Source organism: Salmo trutta, chromosome 34 (genome assembly GCF_901001165.1).
Source record: "Salmo trutta chromosome 34, fSalTru1.1, whole genome shotgun sequence".
Classification (NCBI taxonomy): domain Eukaryota; kingdom Metazoa; phylum Chordata; class Actinopteri; order Salmoniformes; family Salmonidae; genus Salmo; species Salmo trutta.
The window spans coordinates 28,428,575-28,450,311 of NC_042990.1; the positions used below are offsets into that span (position 1 = coordinate 28,428,575).

Sequence of the window (21,737 nt, forward strand, 5' to 3'; positions counted from 1 at the left end):
TCCCTTTCTCTCTCTCTCTCTCTCTCTCTCTCTCTCTCTCTCTCTCTCTCTCTCTCTCTCTCTCTGTTATGCTCTCTCTCTCTCTCTCCCTTTCTCTCTCTCTCTCTCTGTTATGCTCTCTCTCTCTCTCTCTCTCTCTCTCTCTCTTATGCTCTCTCTCTCTCTCTGTTATGCTCTCTCTCTCTCTCTCTGTTATGCTCTCTCTCTCTCTCTCTCTGTTATGCTCTCTCTCTCTCTGTTATGCTCTCTCTCTCTCTCTCTGTTATGCTCTCTCTCTCTCTCTCTCTCTTTCTCTCTCTCTCTTCTCTCTCTCTTATGCTCTCTCTCTCTCTCTCTTATGCTCTCTCTCTCCCTCTCTGTTATTGCTCTCCCTCTCTGCTCTCTCTCTCTCTCTCTCTCTGTTATGCTCCTCTCTCTCTCTCTCTCTCCTGTTACGATATTATGCTCTCTCTCTCTCTCCTCTGTTATGCTCTCTCTCTCTCACTCTCTTGTATGCTCTCTCTCTCTCTCTCGTCTGCCTCTCTCTCTCTCTCTGTTATGCTCTCTCTCTCTCTCTCTCTCTCTGTTATGCTCTCTCTCTCTCTCTCTCTGTTATGCTCTCTCTCTCTCTCTCTCTGTTATGCTCTCTCTCTCTCTCTCTCTGTTATGCTCTCTCTCTCTCTCTCTCTGTTATGCTCTCTCTCTCTCTCTCTCTCTCTCTGTTATGCTCTCTCTCTCTCTCTGTTATGCTCTCTCTCTCTCTCTCTGTTATGCTCTCTCTCTCTCTCTCTCTGTTATGCTCTCTCTCTCTCTCTCTCTCTGTTATGCTCTCTCTCTCTCTCTCTCTCTCTCTCTCTCTGTTATGTCTCTCTCTCTCTCTCTCTCTCTCTCTGTTATGCTCTCTCTCTCTCTCTCTCTGTTATGCTCTCTCTCTCTCTCTCTCTCTCTGTTATGCTCTCTCTCTCTCTGTTATGCTCTCTCTCTCTCTCTCTCTGTTATGCTCTCTTTATTTCTTTTTCCATACAGAAAGGCACACATCGGCACATATCACACACACACGTTACAGTTTCCTTTCAATCGGTTTGGTGCAATTTTCACAAGTATGTGGTAGGCTACATTTTCACAACTCTTAGTTCAAAACTCAAAACAGACTAAACGGCAGTTTTTTCAAAACTCTAAGCACATTTTTTATTGACTAAATACAACACATAAAATCACACAGTCACTTTATCACCAAACGTAATCAGTTTAATCTAGAAATACATGTTTCACATTGCAATATATGTTCATACAAAGTAATTGCCTTTCACAATGCAATGCTCACATTACTTTTGCTATGATTCTCTTCTCTTTTGTTAAAGTACATTTTACTATTATTTAATCCGACTGCTCTTAATTGATTATCATTTAAACGTTTGGTAAACCTAGCTATAGATTTTAGATGTAAACTGGTTTGTCAACAGATTTTGAGAACAACATAATGAAAATGTATGTCTGTAAAGTAGAAACATAAAAAGTATGATATGTACTCAAATGTACTACTATGATGATGACTATTATGATTTTACTTCACAGATGATTGTTTTAATCTGAAATTGACAAGATCAGAAACGTAACAAATCAAATCCATGTTTATTGGTTAAGGACACAGATTAGCAGATGTTATAGCAGGTGCAGCGAAATGACTGTGTTTCTATAGATCCAACAGTGCAGTAATACAATAGAAATACAATACAATATCAATATGCAAATAATACAGAAGGTCCAAACAAGAAAGAAATGCATCCCCTATAGAGTAAACATGTATCCAAAGTGAAGTTTCTGGGGAGTTTTTTATTGGGGGGGGGGGGGGGTCACACTGCTGTACTAACATGTCATTGGCCAATACCCTACTCTAATACCATATTATAGGGCATTACAGGACTGTAGTACCGTAATATAGGCTATTTACATTGCAGACACTTTTTACCAAAGATACAACAGTCCACACATTTTTGTGTGACCCCAGAATCGAGGTGTTGCTAGTGCCATGCTCTTGCTAACTGAGCAACACAGGACCACTACAATGCATAACAACAATACAATACTGTAAAATATACAATACAATACAGGTGGAAGGTATATGATCCAGGCCATGGTTGAGGCGTACAATGACATCATTCCAGACCTATGTGAGGCTTGGATCTGCCATGCCAAAAGGTTTTTCCCCATGTTCATGAACAATGAGGACATTTACTGCGATGTTAATGAGAACCTATGGCCAAATGCTCAAGACAGGCTTGATGCAAACTAGTGCCTGATAAACGTTATGTTTATTTATTTCATTCATTTAATTTGTTTTGATTTGTTTGATAACGTTGTAATTATATCTGAACAATATATTTTTGCATCAGTGATTGTAAACTTATATTTTTGATCAATGGGTGTGTGGTAAAAGATGTCTCCAAACAAAATGAAAGCACAATAAAATGTTTTGAAGAACTGTTACCAGTTTGGAGTTTGTACTAAGAGTTTTTAAAATTCACACGTGAAAATAGTACCAAAGCGATTGAAAAACCTGTAACAGAGAGAGAGAGAGAGAGAGAGAGAGAGAGAGAGAGAGAGAGAGAGAGAGGAGAGAGAGAGAGGAGAGAGAGAGAGAGAGAGGAGAGAGTGAGAGAGAGAGAGAGAGAGAGAGAGAGAGAGAGAGAGGAGAGAGAGAGAGAGAGAGAGAGAGGAGGGGCCGAGGGATAAGAGGGGAATAGTGGATTGCGCCCCTACTGGATGATAAAAGGATTGTATGGCCTAGCGGTGGTTATTCTTCTAACAGCCTCTGTTGGACCTCTCACAGGCTTTTTTTCAGAAGGGGGTCGGCCCCCCAGATAACATATGAACATATCAGAAGCCATTATTTTATTAATTTTTGAATGACAGGAAATTAGCTTTAAAACTGCAAAACAAATTCATGGAAAATCTGTAGAACAGCAGGAAATTAGATCAGGGATTCTTAAAAGTCAGGACAATCCTTGTCTGACAGGGAAACAAACATTTCAGGCAGGTCACCTTGATACAACTCAGTATTTGACCTCCATCCATTTTGACCTCCATCCATATCCAAGGATGTCGAGAGATAACGTGCAAAGCGGCCACTAGGGGCAACAGTGAACGCTGTTACCTTCAACATTTACATTTTAGTCATTTAGCAGAGACTCTTATCCAGAGCGACTCACAGTAGTGAATGCATACATTTCTTTTTTTTCGTACTGGTCCCCCGTGGGAATCGAACCCACAACCCTGGCATTGCAAACACCATACTCTACCAACTGAGCCACATGGGACCAAGTAGGTTTTGGCTAAGCATCTGCCTCTGGTTCCAAAGGAATATAAAATAGTTTTTCATATTTTGGTTTTAAGCCTATCCCAAACCTTAACCCTTAAAGCTGCGTTATGTATGCTTCCCGTGCTTAAGTTTCGTTTTTGCATTTTTTACATTTGGTTTTGTACACCAGCTTCAAACAGCTGAAAACACAACATTAGTGTTTATGGAAAATATATTTCCCAGCGGTTTAGATGGTACAATGATTATCTACACTATACTAGCTTGTTTTGTCACATAAACTGAAGTTAGGTGAACTATTAGAATTTTAGAAACCAGGAAATGCCGGGAAAGTTTCTGCATAGTGCATCTTTAACCCTTTACCTTAACCATTGTAAGCATCTGCCTCTGATTCCAAAGGTTGCATGTTTGAATCCAGCATAGAAAGTTGTTTTTTTATATTTTAGCTTTAAGCCTGTCCCAAACCTTAACCCTACCTTAACCATTCAGAGTTAATGCCCAACCTTATAAATTTAGAGGTAAAACTTAACCCTAACATTAAAAATGTGGAGTTAATGCCTAAACTTAAATGAGATTTTTGGAACAACTTCGAAATTTGAGAAACATGGATGACTGTCCAATTCTGATCTGAGACGGTGAGAAGTTGTTGTAAAATTTACATTTAATGAATTTTATAAGGGAAAATATTTGTTTTTGGAATTTTCTAACGCCCTTGTCTGGAGCAAAATATCCCAATTTCAAACTCTCCAAAAAAAGTGTCTACAATTCTAAAAACTGGCAATAGTGGATATTAACTGGGAAAGGATCTTATGTAGTTACTTGCAATAGCCCTTTGTGACTTTAAAGAATATTTCTCTCAAAACTGTGATTAAAAGATGTGTCCGGAGATTTGGTCAACTCTGTCAGATGTATCTAAAATCCTAAATGAATCAGGAATGAGCAGGGACAACTATACCATAAGGACCCCTTACTCATGTCTTCATTACATGTAGTGCAACAAGACCAACCATGGTCTGGAAAGTTCTCGACTTTTGATGGATTAAAACAAACAATATTGGAATAACCATGGTCACAACCATAACCTGTCAACTCTTCCTGATATGGCTTCCTGATAGATTAGATACAATATGAATTTTGATTCAAATACATTACATTTAATTAGGTTTTAGAGTCATAAAGCAACTGAGGAAAAACGAAATTGCTACTGTGTATGCCACTTGAATGAAGAAAAAAATGTCAACTCTGTAAAACATCAACTGCCTCAGATTTGTGTCTCTTGTTGGACACTAATTGAAAAATGTAAGTTAGTTGCATTTTATAAAAATGAAATAAAAATGTGGTTGTTTCTTTACATGGTGTGATAGCTGATACTTTGGTCTATCAAAATATATATTTCAAATGTTGTTAATATTAAAACAATTATTTGCGGGAAAAAAGTTGAGATTGTACCTTCTTTTAAGAATCCATTATCTCTAAACCAGCAACATTTTCTCTCAGCCTCATGGCAAAATGTGCAAAATTGCATGAGATTAGCTATAAAACTGCAAATTGTTCACTATGTCCCCTGGCAAAACCTCTCTTGGACACAGCAAGACTCCTTAGTTTCGAACCATGAGACAGTACTAAAGTATCCTACACTACCTACGCTTCGCTCTCTCTTTCTCTCGCTCTCTTCAACCGTGCACATAGCGCGTGGGTGCAGCACTCTTCGCCAGGCCGTGAACGTTCCAGAATGCTTTTTGTGCGAACGTGGAATGGGGTGAGAGAAAAGGCGCTTTGTTTCGGAATTATTTGGTTACCAGCCTTTGGAAAGGAAAGCCCAAGTTGGACCAGAGTTGTATGGTCTAGTAAAGTAGCTTTCCTCTTGACATATGTGCATGGAATATGTGCAATACCTATAGCCTACGCGTGCAGTCGTCCACTGCCAGTTTTTAATAAATTACGTATTGGCTAAACGTCACTCCACCGATACGCTACAGTTGAATGTAATATGGTTATGCACTTTGCTTTGCAATGATACGTTTTACGATCGATCCATGCTATGTAGCAACCCGTGGTTAGTATGCCCATAAGCATTAGCATGTTGAGTGAAATATTGACAACTAGTAGCCCATTCCAAAAGTATTACAGAATTGTAATATTTCTGACCAAATCTCATACAACTCCATGGTGAAATTAGTAAAACATGCATTTCTCCAAGGCTGTGGAAAAATGTATTTCTGCACAAGGACATAAAACGTTTATAGCCGAAAGCCATTTTGCCATAATAGGTTATTGTTATGAAAATCAACATTTAATAAAATATATTTATTGGCGTACACTGCTCCCCAATCATTAAAAGCTTTAGAGCTATTTTTAGAAAATATAAAACGTATAAAATGAATACTAATGTATAGGCCTGCAACAGCCTGTTTTGAATTAGGCTACTTATAGCACGAGGGGGAAGGGACGGCTGCAAGCTGCTGCACGCTTGGAGAGCCCGCGTGTTTGAACAGCTATAAAAATTAATTATTACCAAAGGCTTACAAAGCTTCAGAGTTTTTGGCCTCGATTCGCGAATCCCATCTGAAAAAGTAAAGAGGGTTGTTATTTGTGCATTATATATCACAATTGGTCTCTTTGATAACGTTCTCATTCATGATGGGGTTTGATTTATGAGCTAGTGAAGGCAAACATGGCTCGAGCATTTCTCCACATGCACACAGCTAAGGGAGCTAGCAATAGGGAGCCATGCTATTGCTAGCCTAGTATGTTCACAATTTGACTAACTTTACAACCAGGGAAAGTAGAAGAGGAAATGTATTCGATGTATTGTAGTTGCCTGTGAAATGTTCTGTATACTCGGATCTGCTTGAAATTGGACAAGACACGTTTTCTAAAGAGTTTCTGATTCAAAATTGTAAGCTGATATTTCTATTAAAGAAATTGTTAAAATGTATATGAACTCCATTCTCAAATTGCACAGCTATTTATATCACTGAAAAATAATGAAAAAGGTGCTAATTCTTAATTAACATAAACAGAATACAATCTCAAGGCCTCCAAGATGAAGGTTCGTTTTTTATCCGACTAAACATTTATGCTTAGCCTATAATATAATTTAAACCATGCATTTATTAGAATAACTAAAGGATTTATACTCCGAGATGCGGCTATATTGGCCTGCTTTCAACACACTATTTTGACTTGCAAATGAATTCGAGTAAATGTGTATTCAGGATGAGCTACTAAACATTGTATCCGTTGGTAATGACTCATTTCTATTTTTGGGGGGTTGATAAAAATACATTTGATAAAAAATTCACTTCACACTTCATAAAAAGGTTTGGATAATAATAACAAAACACAATTTTGCAAGTTTCTTATAGCAAGTCAGATTTATTCTAACAAAAATATCCATGGCACTGTAAGCTATACAAAAATAGAATGACCAGAATTCATACTATTGTGCAACTTTTCACATACCCATAATATTGCATCTTAAGAAATCATTGTGTTATTGTAATTGCAGGCCACAATGGTATATTTTTCAAGACTCTTACCTTGAATTAATCGACTAGGCCTAATCAATTAATCAATAAAAAGGAAATGTGCCGATCATATCAAACAACCACCAAAATTAACTTCATAGTTAATACCGGAGTTTTTTTCTTTCTTTAAATGTTCCAGGTTGAAAGTCTTGCTCTATTTTTCATTGATTTCAATAGCTCAGATGCTGTAAGTCAATTGTAGTTAATGACTCCGAGAAAAAGTAGAAGCTGTCGGTAGATATGTCCAGATTGTCCACGGGGCTGTCCAGGGATTCTGACAAACTGGGCGAGGTGGCATCAGAGAGGTGAAGGCAAGAATCCGAGGAGAATACTTGGAAGTCTTGTATTGAGACGTCCAGGGACGCGGGACTACCGCCATTGTCCTGGCCAGGTGCAGAGCCGGGCCCTATTGTTGACACGCAGCCTGGAACAGTGGGTGACGGGTTGGGGAAATGCTTCAGATTTTTGTCATTGCTGCTCAGTGGTAAAACTGTGTAACTCTGGGCCTCGCCATTGTGCGGGCCAACATTCTGGAGCTGCTGGGAAGTACTGAGTGAGTTCTGGTGAAAGGAGCAGGCCCCTCTCTCCATAAGGGCCCCGGTCACTATATTGAGACTCTGCTCAAACAGCGAGCCCTCATCCTCCTCCTCGTCGCTCTGGGTCCTGTCCTCGGCACTTGGCTCTTTCCCTTCGCCATTGTGGTTCTCCTTGCACTGGGTCTGCCTCTTGTGCTTCATGCGCCGGTTCTGGAACCATACTTTGACCTGCCGCTCGGTGAGGTCCAGCAGGGCGGCTATCTCCACCCTCCTCGGTCGGCACAGATACTTGTTGAAGTGGAACTCCTTCTCCAGCTCCAGGAGCTGTGTGTTGGTGTACGCGGTCCTCAGCCGCCGGGAACCCTCTCCTCCACTCTCTAGAATCTCAGGCGAACCTGAAACCGCAGCACATAAATCACAAGATAAAGAAGCATTACACAATTATCCACTATGACTTGATAATGCAATATTACTCCTGTATAAACACAAACCACCAGAGATGAACCTATTTAACACAGTGGCTATACTGCAGCAAAATGGCTGCTCACAGTAGCACCCTATGTATTCTCCCCCACAAAATAGCCTACTTGTAATATGGCTATTGACTGATTAATGCACAGTATTGGACGAAGTCCTATGGCGCACCATATGTACATAATTTCCCCCAAAATACAGCAGAGAAAGAGAGAGAGAGAGAGAGAGAGAGAGAGAGAGAGAGAGAGAGCAGTAGTGTGCTCCAGACGGCTACTATACTGATGAATGCGCCAGATGCCCGGCACGGCAACACTACTCTATCACTCTTCATTACTGTCACACATCAAAACTCTGGCACTGCTCGGCGAGGAAGGGCACCGTGGATATCAAATAAATCATTTTACATTACTTAACTTTGCCCAAACTTTTCCGAGTAGAGTAACAATATGGATAACCCAATGCACAATTGTGCCCAGCAGATGAATTTTGAATAGGCTCTGTAACTTGGTAATGACTAGCCTATTGCCACTCCTTCAAGAGCTTGGAAAGTACATTCTGAATAAAACTGTCTTCCCTCTAAATTACCCCATAAAAACCACCCACCTTTCGGGGAGAAGCATACAGGTCCACTCGTTATGGCAGTCGCCGAGGAAGTCGGCAGGTGATTCTTCTTGGAGGCTTTCTTCTCCCGCATCCAGGGGTATTCCGGGGGTAGGGAGGCAGTGGGCAGCGGGATGCAGCCATCGGGGCTGTGTCTGGGCCGGCTATGCCTCGGGTGGATGCCTGGGTTGAGGCTGGGAATGGTCTGCTCAAAAGGAGGAGGAATCAGTGTCGAGTGTGAAAGCGTCGAGCTCTTGATTGATGAACTTTGAAATGAATCACCGACAGGGGGGAAAGATGTCAGGCACTCAGCAAGCGACGGCTGACTATTGATAAAACCGCTCTCTCGCTCGAATTCGTAATTCATCTCCGCTCGCTGAGAGCCGAGGAAAGTTTGCTGCGCGTATTTTTATAAATGTAGCGGCTCAATGAGAAAGAGGTGGTGGCATTTTTTTCAAATTCACTGATTACGGCCGTATGGTGACCGAACAGCTATTAAACTATTGAATTCATGGAGACAAGGTTGAAATTGGAGCCAAGTCACATGATTACTTCTGCCCAATGACAATTTGGGGTTTAATCAAAAGAAGCCACTGTCTGCGTGATTGATCCAAAAACTCTGGTGAAGAACGCCTTGTCTCTATGGGGACGGCTGTTTTTATTTACACCTTTTTTACGCCCGCCCCAGTTTATCGTCCCCTAGCCTCCTAGTCAACTAAACTATAAATGTGTTTTTAGAATGGCTGCCTGAGCGCTGTGAAAGTCAAGTATCTATAGTGCCGGGGCTCATGCACTCCTATTTTCTCGTATTGTTTGGGTATGTCTGGAGAGAACGCCCCCGCGCCACACAAATTACACCAGTAGCTACACACTATGCATGCAGTCATTAGCTAAGTTAGCCATTCATGTAGAGTTCTCTCTGGGAAAAAACACCCCAAAAACGGATATTTACAGCTCCTGACAGCAACAACCCCTAACAATCAAATGTGTTCCAAAACGGTAGAGTTTACAATATAGACCGTGTTCATAGACTTTCTTTTCAATACAAGCACAGATGAGCTATAGGTTAAGCTACTAATTGATGCATACAACTGGGAACAGAACGTCATACCTATTCTGGAGGCATGGGTTAATCATGCCTACTATACCATTTTAGTGTCATTCACTTGTATGCAGTACATTTATTACACATGAAGTAGTTAAATATTGTGTTTAACGCCCAGATACCCAAATACACATGGAGCATGTAAGCACACACACACAAACTTCAGACAAACACACACACAACCGATGTTGCTAAAATGATATGTACCTAATGCAACAAAAGAATAAGGCTTTAAAATATCACATTTTGTGTGCATGCATACCAATCATGTTCTGTTTCATTTGAGTCTGGAATTTTTGTAGAGTAATTATACTCTTTCTCAGTCCCTGCATTTATATCACTCTGCAGAGCACTCCCAGTTACACTAAAGCAAGGTTGACCTATATGCTAACAACATACTAAGTTTAGCGAAACAGATTCCAGCCTGGCCTTCCAGCTGCTTCTCTTGGGGTTTCCCCGGATAAGCGAGGTCACAGCGGGCGTCTTAGTCTGGGTGAGGTGGGTGGTGGACAAGGGCAAGAACGGAGAAAATGATCCTCTTTACATTTAACCTTATTTCTCACACATTTCAACTTGTGCTATTGCACAGTTAATAAACCCCTGCCATTGGAACAGGTCATTTTAACGAATACATTGCAGAGAGATTCTGTAGAAGGAAATGTGTATCGACTGAGCAGCTCCCACAGTTTGGCTATGTAGCCTTCCAGTACAATCTGTAAAAACCACACTATGGATGTTTTTCGTCAAACAGCCAGTAAGCAGCTATGTTGTATGCTTCAAAGGAAATAAAATTGGAAGAGTGAGTGGGAGAGGAGGAAAATAAGTGGTAGGCCTTGCTCAGTTTATTGCTTATATAGCAAACAAAGAATCCTGGAAGCCTGCGCGCGATCAATCTTACTCGCCAAAAGGTCTGACAGCTCGGTGCCCTCAGAACACATTTAAGGCTTCTAACTCTCCCCCGGATCAAATGCAGCCAGGAAGCGGCGAGCAACGCTGGCCATTTAGATTATAACACGTTTCTGTTCGCTGTCACATCTTTTCTGTCGCTTAAGGGATGTTTTAAGACATTAAAAATACATGGAACATTTTGCAGAAGGGCGATAATGCGCGTAAATGGTGAGTAAGCTAAACCAACATCGCCACTGCATTTTCTTTCTGGATTTTTTTGGGGCGTATTTACAAAACGTAATTATTTTTCGTTGGAGCATACATTTGGGTTTGTTGGGGGTGAGTAGAGTCTGTGGTAAAGGACGGGCCTGAGGAGGAGACGGATGGCTTTTTGGAATTACGCGTAGGCTTTGTGTGTGAGGCGAGGAGTGGGTGGCGGCTTTCTGTGAACCCTACTCAGACCTACACAAGTTTTTTACAGGGGGATTCTGGGGGAATGATTAAGAACACCTTTCCCACGGATGGAAAATGACAATTCCTTGTTTCAACCCAATCCCTTATTTATGCTGCGTTAAAATCTCCAACATATGGGTCAAATCAATGGAGTGTGTGTGTGTGTGTGTGTGTGTGCGTGTGTGTGTGTGTGTGTGTGTGTGTGTGTGTGTGTGTGTGTGTGCGCGCGCGCACGCGCAAGCTGGGTCAAATCAATGGAGTGTGTGTGTGGGTGCGTGTGTGTGTGTTTGTGTGTGTTTTGGATCCAGAGTTGCTCTGTCTATGCTGACAGACCATGGTTAAATTGTTCTAGGTTCCCCTGCTAACCATATGTCAGGATCAAGAGAGTGCCATCCCTGTAATACGTCATTTGTCGAAATTATAAAGGAAATAAATTCGAGTACAGATTTTGTAAAACATTTCAATAATCTTGAAATGCATTTGAAGGGGATAACTATAATTTTACTACACTAATAATTGTTTCTTCGATTATCAGTTGGGAAATTCTGAATGCACAATGCATGGTATTGTATGTGGAATTGTGTTCTCCATTATTGGCTTATATTGACCTACATTTCATCAATATACTCACTGAATTATATTTGAAAATAAAAACTTGAATGTAGTCAACGTAATTAAGATATGTTTTATGCTATGTAAGACGGTTCTTTGTGTGAATTGAATTTGGGCCTGCCACAACAAAGGAAACTGCACAAGCTTATTATTTTCATACTTATTTTACACCATTGCAAAATAATAACAGCTGAAAATATGTCGATGACTTTTTGCTGCTTGTAAACGCTTGTAATTGTTATTGTGTGCAGCGAATCCAGGCCCACATAGGCCTATTTAGCTGCATCAGATAGCCTATGACTCAAATATTTAATACGTCCTGTACTACATATCCTTTCATTTAGTCTAATTTACATGTGTAAAGAACTATAATTATGAGCTTAACAGTCCTACAGCGCCATAATAAATTTGAAATATGGGGCCAAAATGTGATTGATTGAATATAGGCCTATCAGCAAACTTTTTTTCCTTAACGATTTCTCATTTAACATATTTTATCCTAACAGATACTGCAGAAGATCCTCGTGACACTTTTGTTATTATGGATGTAGTCATGCGGAGGAGGCGCGGGAACAAGGCCACCGCAAAAGCTTCTGATGTGCCCACGCGCTAAAGGAGACAAAACGAGAGGCCTTTGTACAATGTTTTCGGGATTTATTGTCACTATCAAATAAACTATTATGTTATAGATTATTATAGGTAATATTGATTCTGAGATAATGTGAATGACGTTTTTGTGATGAAATAGCATGCCCTCTAAAGTCCTACCAGTGTTTTTCCTCCTCACATATAATCTATGGGATAATAAGATGTTTATTATTATTGTTATGCCTATTATTATTGCTTCCTTATTGTAGTTTGTGCCATGTGTTATATGTTTAAATACCCTCGAAATCCAGGTTGAAAGATACAATGTATATTTAAATTCATTTATTTCTTTATTCGAACTGGAGCAGCATGGAATGTATGACACTGAAACAGAAACTTGGTGATATCTGGAATATTTGTTCAATAAAGAAACGTCTAATATCTGTCCGTCCTTCCAAGCGTGACTGGTTGATTTGCATTCGTAGAGAAATAAAATACCTCCTCTAAGAAGAAAAAAATAACACCAACATATCAGTGTGCTGCTGAGTGTCTGTCTGTCTCTCTGTCGTCTGTCTGCTGTCAGGTAAGGGGTAGAACTAGAGCCTAGGCCTGGTTCCAATAGCCTTCTCTCCACATACAAAGAGCACAGGGGGGTCAAATAATACTAAAGAACTCCATATAACGTCATATAAATAAATAACATTTTGAAAGTCCAACAGAACACAAGCTGGTTAGATCGTAGGCTGGAGCTTCCAGGCCTCCCTTTTTTAAGGATCCTTCCACAAGTGCAACAAAATGCAAAAACAATAACACAAAACAAATCTTCAACTGCGGATAAATACCAAAAAACTAACACATTCACATTAAAATAATAGCATAAGATTTGTTCATATACCCTGTTTGATTTGTTTTTAGAAACAAGTTAAAGATTAAATAGGTCTATGCGTATGTGCCCCCGCGCATGTTGTCTCAGATAATAGGTCTGTGCGGAACAATAACACTATAGCAAATAGAGAGAACATTTGATGCAAGCGTGATTACTTTCCTATGCTACTTCACACATTAAACTATATAAAAAAGAACAAACATAACCTAGAACAAAGAGAAGGTGGAAAAAGCTACTAAAGGAGAGAAGAAACAAAGCGATGGTGCTTCGTCAGGTAACACAATGGGGCGGAGTGATCCAGGGTGCAACCCGGCTACAGATGTGTCAGTTTGGGCGCTTCCTGAATTCTTCCCTGAGAGTAGTGCGGCGTATTAAGGTCTGTGTACGTCGGGTTTGGATCACACACTCTTTGATGGTGACTATTGCCCATAGTGATTGCTCCATTGTAGTCCATGTTTGTGGACGGCGGGTGCGAGAGATGGGTCAGGCCGAAAACGGAGGCCCTGTTGTTGGGCATCGAATCGATGTAACCTCCGCTTACATACACAGGGCTGACCTGCTGCAAGTGCGTCCCATAGCCGCCATTTCCTTGGAGAGGATGCGCGTCATACTCGGGCGTGGCCGAGCCGCCAGTCCCGGGATACCTCTTCTGAGAGGGCGGGCAGTTGTTTAGGGAGCTGTTCAAGGGAGGGGGATATGACGTAGGCATACCGTATGCATTATGAGCGGGCTTATTGTAAGACGTTGGCGACTGGGACTCATAGGGGACACTGTTAACCAGAGAATGCATAGAGTTGAGGTATCCTCCACCCCCGCTTCCGGGAGATGGGCCGAGGGGGCTCCGAGGGGACTGTCCCCCGGGAGAGGGCATCATGCCACACCCTTTCTGATCCTTTTTGTACTTCATCCTGCGGTTCTGGAACCAGATCTTAATCTGCCTCTCCGTGAGGTTGAGCAGGTTGGCCATCTCGACCCTGCGGGGTCTGCAGAGGTAACGGTTGAAGTGGAACTCCTTCTCCAGTTCCACCAGTTGTGCGCTGGTATAAGCCGTCCGGGCTCTCTTCGACGCGGCTGACCCGCCCGGGGGGCTCTTGTCTCCAGGGCAACTCTCAACTGGCGGAAGAGGAAAAGGAAGACAGTCAATCAGTAACCAACCCCAGCAGCAAGCACAAGAACAAGACCCACAGAGTGACAAGATACATATAGCTGATAACACACGTCTCTCCACATGGACCGACTCAAATACACATATCAACAAGAGTTCTACAAATGCAGACAAATCAGAGATGTCCGCAACTAGACTGTGGATGTTACTAGTGTAATTATATCAGACATAACATGAACTATGACTGTATACATGCTGAGGACAGCTCCTAACTGTTAGCTGTACAAAAGCCAAATCAAAGTGATTATAATTGTGTGTGTGTGTGTGTGTGTGTGTGTGTGTGTGTGTGTGTGTGTGTGTGTGTGTTAAACTACCTCATATTTCCCACTGTAGCTTTTTAACCCTCATAGTACACACATGTGCAATGCAAATATCTGTATTCCTCACTGCGCATGAGCTAAATCTCACCTTGCCATCTCCTATGAGTCTCACCATGCTGAATGGCTGGGGCTCTGCCGCTGCACAGCAAGGTGTTGGTCTAGTTACCGTTTATGGCAGGCTGCCAGCACCTAATAAATGTTGCTACTAGCCACTAGCTACTGTACAGCCAGAAGCTGGGCTTGAGGAATGCAGCATGGCATCATGTTATGAGTTAGCTCTTCTTTATAAACGGGGAGATAATATTTTCACCATCTCTGTTTCAGAAACTAGGCTACTAATACTGCTGTTATTCGAAAAATGCTATAATCGGGCTATAATCCAAATAATAATAATTATCAAAATAAAAAATGTAATATTTAAAATGATCTTGTTTCATTAAGGAGCTATTGTTGAGGGATCTGTGAATTATTGTAAAAAGCAGACCCACTGGACACAGACTTATTTCAAAGTCTAGTTTTCATTTACATTTGGTGGAAAATCAACAGTGAATTAAACGTGAAATCAAAAATCATTTCACCATGTCATTGGATTTAGGTTAAAAGTTGGGTGAAAAAAATACGAAATCCTTTACATTGATGACTTTCTGCCAATCCAATCCGTTTTCCACGTTGATTCAATGTCATCGCATATAATGTTTTTGCTGAAATGAGGTGGAAACAACGTTAATTCAAGCAGTTTTTACCCAGTGGGGTAAGCCTTAGGCTAAGGTTTGAAATAGTCCCTTTGGCATCAATTTGGCAGACATCTTGACAGACTCATGATAAATGGGATTCAGCAGACCTTTCAGATGCCTGGATGCCCTACTTATTCACTTCTGACCAAATATATTCCCAAAAGGTGGACATAAATAGGCCTACTAGCCTACAGAGACAACATGATTTGGTAAGGCCATGGGAATTTAAGCATCTTTCAACTTTGGGTAAACAACTTCCTCCCCCAGGTCTGCTAGTTTTTCCTCTAATCAAAACAAGAGAACAAATTGGAACAACTGTTTTTGTATGTTTGTTTGTTGTCCTGCATGGAATGTTGTGTGATCAGGGACAATATATTATGTTTATTCTAGCAGAAAGTCAACGATAGAGCATATGGACAACAAATGGTGGAGCTAGGCCTAAAACTAGGAGGAATGGATCCCACTTGAGTATTTCTAATGAACATGCATACATCATAATAGATCATAAGGAATGCATACTAATGGAAGAACCATACTGACATCACAAGATTGTATGCGTAATAAAGGTATTATACGAAAAAGGTCGTTTTCAATAAAACGTCACAATACGTTCGATTTGGCTTCTGGGGGGCAAGTAGACTCCAGCTCCGCTAAAACCATTTTTATTTTTACCTTTATTTAACTAGGCAAGTCAGTTAAGAACAAATTCTTATTTTCAATGACGGCCTAAGAACAGTGGGTTAACTGCCTTGTTCAGGGGCAGAACGACAGATGTTTACCATGTCAGCTCGGGGATTCGATCTTGCAACCTTTCGGTTACTAGTCCAACGCTCTAGGCTACCCTGCCGCCATTGACAACTACGTGCGGTTTCCAAGGGATTGTTAAATAAATGTTATAAATATGTGGTTATAATATCATCACCTATTGAGCATAGTCATAACTACAAATTTACGATCCGATTTGTTCAACTGTGAGGGAAAAGTTTGAGAATATGAATGTATGCAAAATAGGGATATAATCAAACATGTTGTCCCTTGGTTGTTTCATCTGATGAAAATATATAGCTAATTGGTGACTTGGGGGGGGGGGCATGTATGTATGTAGGCTAACTGTTTCATGTATCAGTAATGGATCACAGAACCACGCATGAACAATGGAGTGTATTTTATCACGTGTTTCCTCAGAAGTGGCGTCTAGGTCATATACCTGAGCTGGAGCTACTGGTTTTAGGCTTCTGGTTCTGACGGGACTCTTTCATCCAGGGGAAGATGTGCTTCCGGGTGGTAGTCGGCGAGCTGTGCACCGAGCTCTTTGAGTTGGGTTGACAGGAGCCGTTGCTCGTGTTCTGGTTGAGAGAACCGGGGGACTGTGACTGGGGAGGCGGTGGTGGGACAGACACCGACATCTGCGGTTGATTGCTTTCAGTGAGGACGGGTGGCTGCGCCGCCTGGATGGCCGTACCCCTATCGCAGTTCTCCGCCATCTCCCCCGGCTTCTGCAGGGCGACCAAGCCGTCTGGGGACTGCAAGGAGCAGGCTGGTCGATGGTACTCACTTTCCACATGAGAGGCCCGGGGATATTGGACCTGATTGGCATCATAACTGAAGCCATTTGCGCTTTGATACGGGTAGCCACTGTAAATTGCGGAGCTGTCGTAGTAGGTTGCCTTCTGCATCTCGCCGTTTCCCAATATTTATTTCAGAAACTGACAGGGTCTTGACACCCTTGTTGAATAACATTGGCACCCCTTGGTCACGTGACACCTCTTCGCCAATGGCCTCCTCGGGTGAACCTAGGGTTACAAGAAGCACGGTGAGGAGAAGAAATGGTGGCGATCCATCTTACTTTTCAATAAAGGGCTGACACCAGATACTATGGAGGCAAGATAGGGGCAACAGTTCTCTGGCTATTCTCGTTTACCTTCTGGTTACCAACACAGGGAACAAAGGCATGCACAAACCTCATCTGCACTTAACTGAATCAAAATAAATACGTTTATAAAAGCATTCTATTTGTGCAATATTAAAATGAATTGTAAACCACCAAACGAAAGGCCTGTCGTGAACTGGGCCTATGACTTCTCTATGCTTTCTCTCCACAGAGCCGGACATGCCCTCACCGCAGTGTGCTGTAGTCTCTACCGCAGCCCAGCCACCTTGCTAAAAGCATAAACAACCACATTCCCCAGTTTTTGCTGCATGTGTGTGTGGAACCAAGATGGATGAGGGCCAGGAAGAAACCTGTAAAACCGCATCTCCATGACCACGACGTGAACTTTCCCTGGCAGGCCTATAATAAAGGCTCCTGTCGGTGCTGTCGGTTAAGTCGCGCATCCCGGTGATGTATGCAAGGGCGGGATGGCGCACTGCAGACAGCGGCCCGGTGAACAGCTAGGCTATGGCTCGGTATTCAAGCAGAGTTCCGGCATGTAACCTAGAACTATAGGCGTACTTCTAGGCTAGGAAATAGCTATTGTGGATCTAATGAGTAGGAATGCCCAACTACTGCTAGTAGTCTACTCACTGAGGTAGGCAAACTGGGGTCATATTTAATGAGAAGTCATTGAAAAACTATCCAACTGAAATTATAGTTTTTTTGTTATATATTCGATGTGGGTAAATGGGTACAACATACACGTTTTTAAAATAAAATAGAGTTTTCCTTAGAAGGATTTTAGGCTTAATTTGTGAAGCATTGTAGTCTGGATAAAATAGCAACTCTAGGCTAAAGCTATTGTCACACCTGCTAATGGTAATTATGGGAATCATTTCAAATAAACGAGTTATTCGATGCAGCAGTATCAATTCACAAACTATCTAAAATGTTAAACTAGTTTCTTATTCTCTCTCACAGCTAAAGAAATATAGGCAGGTTATTGTAGTCTATAGTGTAATCCAAAATGAAAACATGAACATCCTATTGTGTAGCCTAGTTAAGGCAGTGCAAAAGACATACCACCACGATAAAATGATGATAGCCAACAAGTAGAGAATATTTGTGATAATGATTGATATTCATTGCATTTTTATTAGAAATAAATATATTACTACTCTTTTAGTACAATATAAAACGAACTTGGGCAAAATTAATATTAGGCCTAGCGGTACTATTATAAATCAATAATGTCAATATTAAACATGACCATGATTTTCATATAAGATCCCCTGAGATGTTTTTTAAGAAAATTGATAGATAATTCGTTAACTACGGCTCGTTACTGCACAATACACACCACGACAAGCAAAAAGCAGACCCTCTTGCCCTCAACACACCGCAGAATTAAAATGAATATAACATCACCAGATCTGCTATGAAAGCCATGCTTTGGAATACATATCAGAAAGCTTTTTGATGCATTTCCAACATAAATAGTAGTCTGGTCGAAAAAAGAAAGACAGGGCAGTAAAGAGAAGAGAATACAAGTTCGAGCCTTTGAATACTCAGCCCCCCGCTCCGCGCGCGAGAGAAATCTGGCTGCCTGTGTTGTGTGTGAACTCTTCCTGAACCGAGATGTAAGTCATACGGTGATAAATCACCGCGCGACACAAACTCTGCCATTTACAACCGAGAGAGAGACAATTTCTGGCCTGCTTACCTTATCCTCTGACGATGAATGCAAAGCACAAGGCAATATGTTCTCATTCAGCGACGAAATCGATCAAAACAGTAGTCCGGAGAAAAAGTTTAGGCAGAGCGAGCTGGGGTATAAGCAGCAGCACCAGCATGCGCCAAGCTCATACAGGACTCATCCGCCACAACAAAAAAGGGAAGGGGCGAGAGGCTCTGTGTGTAGAAGAAACAAAATCCCTTTTTTTCTGTTCGATGTTTGAAGGGTAAACCAAGATAATGAAAGCAGGCGCGAGCACTCGGGTCGTCCAGATAAGGGCTATCGGCCCTCGGGGTTGAACTTATCACATGCTAGAGCAGTGCCCATGTCTTATACCAATATTAAACCTAGCCAGGGCTATGGACTATGTGTTTGGGCACAGGCACCATGCAGACATCACCAGAACAGTGAACTCCTCCGAAACATAGCGTCACCATAGACAAGGAAGATTATGCAAATGAACTAGCGCCTTGGATACAAAAAGTCACTTCAAATCCTGTCCCCCCCCCCTTTCAAAAAAGAATAGCATTACAAAAACCACGAACACCCATACCAAATGTTTTATGGCATTTGTTGTTATTTATTCAACACAGAATCGAATAATGACTGGATGAAATGATGGGAGAGTGCACAGCTTTACGCAGCACAGCTGATGGTAACAACGCACATTACCATTACTATGAGAGGGATAAAGGCAGCTTAATCATTAACCAACACTTTTGCATTTTATGTAGCCTATCAAGCCTTTCATTTACGAATTGTGCTGGGATTATAACTTTTTTTTGTGTGTTGCAATATTCGACTAATTTCTAAATTCCTAGGATCGAATATGTATTTTTCCTGAATGGTTAGAAAATACATAAATGATGCGTTTATGAACTGGGGACGCCGCCGATCAAAGCGTTGTTGGGGTGAGCCAAGGGAAAGACCCCATCGGGCTCTGGGTTAGACAATTAAAACAAAGTACATCTCCAAAAGGGAAAACAGAGGAGATAGACAAGAGAAACCCGGGAGAGAGAAACTGAGGGCATGGGGAATCCCTCTGCATGTGAATGGTGTCGTTTGCGGACAAAGCAAAACGATTTATGTCCTCTTGCATCTCAAGGCAGTAAACACGTCTAGAGCACGGCTTCCCTTGTCTGAGGCCGCATGGTGGATGGATAGAAGGACAGATTCAGCCACACAATGAAAAGGTACAACATTCAGACGGCGTGGGAGGGTGAGTGGGACCAAAATTCGTGCGTGAGGATATTTTTTTGCAAACGTTGCCTTTCTTTTTTCAAAGCAGAATAGTGACTTGGTATAATTATTTACTGCTTTGTGTTTTCTCGAAATGCTGACTCGTGATTTTCCTTAATTTGGGCCCTAACTACGGGTTAGATGTCATGGAGATAGTGGGAACAGAAGGCGAATTGATATTAATACAAAAACGACGAATACAAACCACCCAAAAACGACTTTTTGGGAGAAATATTTTGCCAAGTTTACAGCAAGTGTAATCTACAGCCTACGCCAAGGCAGATGGTTTTCAGAGAGAGGGATTTTTTAAAGGAACAAGGCGTCGCTGCAAGAGCTGCGATTCCCCCGTCGTTTTTATAGTGACAAATTACACTACAAAAGACATGTGGAAGAGAACGAATTATTGCTCTCAGGCGTTTCATATCACCACTATAAGCTATATAGGAAGTTTACAGGCTATGGGTGTGTGTGTACAAGCCTGTGTGTGAGTGTGCTGGTGTAGGCGTCTCAGTGTTACTTATTAGAATTGAATCAGGATATGACCGTCAAGCATTTCTAACAGAAATCAATAAGGACATAATATGGACTTACCGAAGGCAGGGCAGGGTCTCGTGAAGACCGTGGGATGGATGGGATTTATTTAGGTAGAATTCTGAAAGAAAAATTAAAATCAACGTTACTTTAACCAACCTGTTTTTTCCCTAATAAACCTATAGGTCCAATATTCCACCTAACATGTAAATGCTAAGTTCATATCAATAATAACAATGTGCATAATATATTAGCAGCCTAATATCATATTTCCAGAAGAGAGTAGGCTAGGCCTAATGAAAACTCCAAGTAGCCTAACAATAGACTAATTACTTTGAACAATAAATTAATTCAACATTAGCAGCCAAAACCAGTCAAGCAAATACACAAATTTACGATAATAGGCTATAGCCCAGTAGTTTAAAGAATTTTAATGTGGCCTATCTTGCTGTGTGTCCAAATGTAAATATTGTATCATATTGTAATCCTATGTGTTAGTTGTGCAACAAAGTTAGTGAATATTCTTTAAATTAAACTTATTAACCACATTATTATACATATTTTTCTATTTAGTCAAATTATTGCTAGTAATAAAAATAATACATTTCAAAATAGTCACATGTATATTTCAACATTAACGTTACAAAAACAAAACTATCCAGAAAACCAAAAAAGTAGCTTGGACAATCATTTTGGTTGCTTTTTTGTTTTTGTGTGTATTTTTGTCCACCATTGGAATTGGATCGAATAGTCATTAGCGCTCGCGCAATGGCTGCCCCAAGTCCCTGCGCCCATAAATCACACCCGAGCGCGGTGACCTCAGCGCGGCCGCGCGGTCCGATATGGCACTCCGTCTACCATTATCCTCGTTTCCGTGGCAGAGCCGCACAACCCCAAAGCTTTTCTTCACTTTTTATGTACCTCAACTTGATGTATCCTTTCCCGAGAAAACCCATGTTTAACACCACAAATTGATGTATTTTATAGGGAAAGGAATTACTCCTCGGAGCAGGACGTCACGACTGCTTTCACCTCAGTTTTTTTTCTTATTTTCTAACCAGCAGAGGTTTAAATGGCTGGGTTTATTTACAAACGGCTATCTAGGCCAACTGCAAATCTGATGTAGGCTATCTGTGGCTATGGCTGCATGAACTGCATACGGGTTTCTAGCTA

At 41.3% G+C, this 21,737-nt stretch overlaps 2 protein-coding genes and 1 long non-coding RNA gene across 9 annotated transcripts in view; 1 reads left to right on the forward strand and 2 right to left on the reverse strand.

The window, feature by feature from the left end:
• Positions 1 to 6,644: 6,644 nt before the first annotated feature.
• Positions 6,645 to 9,285, reverse strand: LOC115173939 (homeobox protein Hox-A2a-like). The gene is made up of 2 exons (XM_029732467.1): positions 8,439 to 9,285; positions 6,645 to 7,756 (listed from the first exon to the last, which is right to left on the reverse strand). The coding sequence occupies exons 1-2, from the start codon at positions 8,800 to 8,802 to the stop codon at positions 6,996 to 6,998; spliced, it is 1,125 nt and encodes a 374-aa protein (XP_029588327.1). The 5' UTR covers positions 8,803 to 9,285; the 3' UTR covers positions 6,645 to 6,995.
• Positions 9,286 to 10,128: 843 nt separating this feature from the next.
• On the forward strand, positions 10,129 to 12,532 carry LOC115173949 (uncharacterized). The gene is made up of 2 exons (XR_003871703.1): positions 10,129 to 10,656; positions 12,000 to 12,532. It is a non-coding gene; the product is annotated as an uncharacterized LOC115173949 (long non-coding RNA).
• Positions 12,413 to 21,737, reverse strand: part of LOC115173936 (homeobox protein Hox-A3a) — a 35,299-nt gene continuing 25,974 nt past the window's right edge. For 6 of the 7 annotated variants that reach the window (XM_029732459.1, XM_029732463.1, XM_029732458.1 and 3 more), the window contains 3 exons: positions 20,625 to 20,685; positions 16,394 to 16,979; positions 12,413 to 14,080 (listed from right to left, as the gene is read on the reverse strand). In XM_029732459.1, coding sequence (XP_029588319.1) covers positions 13,281 to 14,080; positions 16,394 to 16,862 — 1,269 coding nt within the window. In that variant the 5' untranslated portion in view covers positions 16,863 to 16,979; positions 20,625 to 20,685 and the 3' untranslated portion in view covers positions 12,413 to 13,280. Of the gene's footprint in view, positions 14,081 to 16,393; positions 16,980 to 18,782; positions 20,442 to 20,624; positions 20,686 to 21,737 lie in introns of those variants that run through there. The other variant, XM_029732465.1, reaches the window with a different exon arrangement.

Bases quoted from the DNA above. Each gene is read 5' to 3' on its own strand.
- LOC115173939 (XM_029732467.1), bottom strand. From the start codon at position 8,802: ATGAATTACGAATTCGAGCGAGAGAGCGGTTTTATCAATAGTCAGCCG. The intron at 7,757-8,438 runs GTGGGTGGTTTT...CTGCGGTTTCAG, and splicing joins TGTATGCTTCTCCCCGAAAG to GTTCGCCTGAGATTCTAGAG.